General features: G+C 31.7%; 1 protein-coding gene across 1 annotated transcript; it reads left to right on the top strand.

Annotated features, from left to right (window-relative positions):
- The first annotated feature begins 710 nt into the window (after positions 1-710).
- On the top strand, positions 711-3,871 carry LOC107005704 (protein C2-DOMAIN ABA-RELATED 4-like). The gene is made up of 5 exons (XM_015204346.2): positions 711-853; positions 1,708-1,831; positions 1,913-2,052; positions 2,837-2,932; positions 3,347-3,871. The coding sequence occupies exons 2-5, from the start codon at positions 1,822-1,824 to the stop codon at positions 3,644-3,646; spliced, it is 546 nt and encodes a 181-aa protein (XP_015059832.1). The 5' UTR covers positions 711-853; positions 1,708-1,821; the 3' UTR covers positions 3,647-3,871.
- The last annotated feature ends 636 nt before the right edge of the window (positions 3,872-4,507 follow it).

The raw sequence follows: 4,507 nt of genomic DNA, 5'->3' as shown, positions 1-4,507 counted from the left end.
GGGGGGGGGGGGGGGGGACACAAAAAATGCAAAACCGCATAAAATCCTTTGAATCAATTCAACCACGATTACCATCCATACTGTTCATTTTCATTCTCTTCCTTGCCTAGAAAGGAGTTCAGAGAAAGATAGCTTGCTTCTCTCTTAGACGGATGGTGACTTATGTAGTGCTTTGGCTTAAGTACAAAAACAATTTTGTCTACTATTTGTGTTGATTATATAATTAGTTGCTTTAATTATTTAATCACTTAATTATCAACAATTTCATTGGTGATCAATATTATTTGGGTTAGCTACTTGTTTTTGACCTTGTTCAAACAAATTCAATTAATTGACCTAATAATTAAATTCTAAGTTGAACAGACAGACGATGTAAAAATTACATCTACTAAGTATGACTTGATAACTAGAAATTGATGGTAAATAGCTTTTCTGAAATCAATCAAATTACACAATCATCTAAAATTATTTTCAAGGTATATTTCAATCAATCCAAGTTAAATTTTTTTTCCAATAATGTTGAAAGATTAATTATCTAGCTTCTCCAAACATATAGAGAAAAATATGGATGGAAAGACTATGTCTTATCGAACTATCGATTAATCCGTTTGCCTAGTGGACAAGAATTAAGCACTTTCATGCATGAATTATATTAGGCACCAACCATGCATTGCCAACGAACTCAAGCTTTTATTTAATTTCTTTGAAATTTCCTTTTCAATAGCCTATTTCCTCTTGTTTCTCTTCCCTCGAATAACAACAAACTAATAAATAAATATTCATCCTAGATAACACCCTTCTCTTTCTTCCCTTTCTATTACAAAAAATCAGAGCACCCTTGGCATAATCAAACGTAAGTTTTTCTACAATTCTTTTCCCAAGTTCGTTGAAATGTTAACTAATAATTTAATCAGAGTCGGAGTTAGAAATTTTGAGTATGTCTGAAGGATTATTGCATTTAGATGCATGAGTCAACTTTAATTAATTAAACAAAGATAAAGAGGTTTGAGTCATTGTGATTGGATTTGATATATCTAATCTAAAATAAAGTAGATTAGATTCTTTTTTCCACATGCTTGGTCATTGGTGCTAACCTCATCCCCATTACATCACTAGTCACACTATGTGTGGTGTACACCTTTTTTCAAAAAATAAAATAATACTAGGTATAAATTCTTATCATTGGGGTCCCAAAGAACAAAAATGTAATGTTTTATTTCTGTACGTTATTGTTTGTTGTTCAATATGTCTTTAAATAATCCTTTCAACAAATTTAATTTAATTTTTTTGTAAAAAAGTTTATGTATATTTTTCTGGTTTATCTTAATGTTTCAATCAGTAGATTCTTAATTAAGTGAAAAAAAATGAGAAAACATGACAAATAATTAAATGAAAACGTGTTTTATTAATGTATTCAAAAGTACTTCTAGAAGAGTATAGTTTCACTTTACGTTCGGATGAATGAAATAATCAATTGATCACACATTTTCACGAAATAAAATTTTTTTTTTCATCGCAAATTTTTGTTGGTTCTGTACAAAAATATGCTTATATTTTATTTTTCTCTCTCATCGATTTAATCAAAATATCTATAAAGATAAACCGTGAACATTTTTCAATGGAAAATTTACGTAACAGATGCTTTTGTTTTGTTTTTTATTAATTATATTATAATAACTCCATTTATTTATTTATTTTCCTTGGTAGATTCGAAAGTGATCGAGTTTGAGTTGGTTGGAAGGGTGTTTCGGGGATAAAGTTGGAACAAGAGAACCAATAATAAGTTTTGTACGTCCATCACAATATTGAATCATTATATATATGTACACAGGTATTATTTTTGTTTTAGTATATGTAATATAATATAAAGGAGGGGATAAAATAAACTTAAAAAAAATATTAACAAAACCAGGAGGAGGAAGTGCAACAAAATCATTGATGGACAATCTTATGGGTCTTTTGAGGATCAAAATAAAGAAAGGAGTTAACCTTGCTGTTCGTGATGTACGTACAAGTGATCCTTATTGTGTTGTTAAGATGGGTAAAAAACAGGTACAACTCCTTCTTCTTTCATCGTAACGATCCTGACTAATTGAATTTTCTTATGATCCATCGCTAAACACCAAATTAACATGAAATATTTGTTGTTTTAGCTACGAAATCATGTCTGTTGTTGTTATTATATATTTGATCAGACTATGGGAAATTCGGGTTCAATTCATGAAGTTTTAAAGCTTTGACAATCAAGGATCTAAAGTGATCATTATTATTGAACCAAGGGTTATTTTTGGAGAATAGTGTTGAATATGATCGAATTAGTAATGATGAGATGATATTAGTTATGCTAGCTGATTGTATTCTTATGTAGTAATTAGTTTGATGTATTTAAAAGGGATAAGGTACAAGTATCCTTGACTATAATCGAAACACTTTAACTAAACTAAGATTCTATTAACCTAAATTCATTTTCTTTTTGTAATTTTGTACACCTCTTTACCTTATGTGGCATCCAAACATCTCTAATGTGTTTCAACTGCGTGTAGTCACAGAGTGTGTCGCCAAGCCAAAAGGTGTATAAAATTCTAAAGCAAATGAGTTTGAAAGATAATAGGACCTTAGTTTAGTTAAAGTCTCTCTGCATTTCGGTCATAGTATAGAGGTTTGCTCGTATCTTTTCTCTATTTAAAATAATACGCATTATTATATAATTTTTATAAAAAAAAATATCATTAGTTTTAAGTATATTAGAACGAAGAAGATACTAACAATACACGATTATTTTTTCTTTTTTCTAGTACACTCTGTCAAATGATCCTAAGTTTTAACTTAAATGCAGAAACTGAAGACACGAGTTATAAAGAAGGATATTAATCCTGAATGGAATGAAGATTTGACCCTCTCTGTTTCTGATCCCAGTCTTCCTGTTAAACTGGTAAGTTTTCATCCATCAATTTTATCGAATGCCCGTTATGGTAGAATATTCATGAGGGACTTTTTGACATTTTACGCATTTGAATACTTTTATTGGATAAAACGCAAGTAACCCCTTATGATCAAAATCATAGAGACAGACCTTAACTAAAGTAAGGTTCTATTACTTCTGAACTTATTGTTTTTGTAATTATGCACACCTACGTGCCTTCCAAGCATCTCTCACGCACCTGGAGTGACGGAGTGTGCTATGTAAGCCAAAAGGTGTATAAAATTACAAAAGAAATGAGTTCAGGGGAGGGAACTGAACCTTAGTTTTAGTTCTTTGAGATTTTGATCATAGTTTGGAGGGTAGTTGTGCCTTATTCCTACTTTTATCGACATATAGTTTGCTTATTAATATTTGTATTGACAGACTGTATACGATCACGACACATTTACCATGGATGACAAAATGGGAGATGCAGAGTTTGATATTAAATCATTTGTAGAGGCATTGAAAATGAATTTACATGGGCTACCATCTGGCACTGTAATTACAAGAGTACTTCCTTGCAGGACAAATTGTCTTGCTGAAGAGAGTAGAGTTATTTGGGATGATGGTAAAGTTGTTCAAGATATGATTCTAAGGTTGAGAAATGTTGAATGTGGTGAAGTTGAACTACAGCTTCAATGGATTGATCTTCCTGGTACTAAGGTTGGTGTAGAAAATTAATCAGGATGGTTTTTATGTTCCTACAACTTACAATAATGGTTTGTGGGATTTGAAAATGATGTTTGATATATATAATATTAGATCAAGTTTGATGAAGCCCTTTTCACTTTGCATTTGTATGTGTTAAAAGGTTTGTAGCTTAGTAGATATGGGGTTTGAAACTTATCTTTTTAGTCATGTAATTCAATGGAATTACTTATGTTATATAGTATGTAATAATGATGATACCCTTTTCTACAAAAAATTGCATATTTTTTTTTTCAATTTTTTAAATGTGTGTGCATACTTGCGTAAACTCTTGAACGAAGAGGGGATATAGATATTGTACTGGGAGACGTCGAGATTTTGGGTGTGGTAGAAATACTAATAATGCGGATTGTGTAGGTTTGGAGTGGTTGATTGTATTGTTATTACATGTTGTTTCTAAGAAGGCAAAAGTGCCTGAAGAATGGAGGAGTACAATGATCATGTTGTAAAAGAAGAAGGGTGATATCCAGAATTGCAGCAAATATATGGGCATTAAGATGTTATGCCACACTTTAAAATTATGGTAAAGGGTGAGGAAGATGGGGTGAGAAGCGGTGAGTCTATTTCTGAGAACCAATTTGGATTCATGTTGAAACGCTCAACTATGAAAGTCATTCACGTTGTAAGAAGATTCATAGAGCAGTATATGGAGGTAAAGAAGCAGTTACACATGGGCATCATCAACCTAGAAAAGTATACGCCAGTCCCAAAGAAGGTTTATAGAGATGCTTGGAGGCTAGAGGTGTATTTTTTGGCGTTCACTAGGGTGATTAAGGACATGTATGATGGAACTAATCCAGCTAAGGAGAGCAATGGAGACTTGAGCACTTTCCA

This window comes from Solanum pennellii, chromosome 12, assembly GCF_001406875.1.
Source record: "Solanum pennellii chromosome 12, SPENNV200".
Taxonomy (NCBI): domain Eukaryota; kingdom Viridiplantae; phylum Streptophyta; class Magnoliopsida; order Solanales; family Solanaceae; genus Solanum; species Solanum pennellii.
Note: the sequence above shows the minus strand (reverse complement) of the source record. Positions and strands in the feature narration are given on the sequence as shown.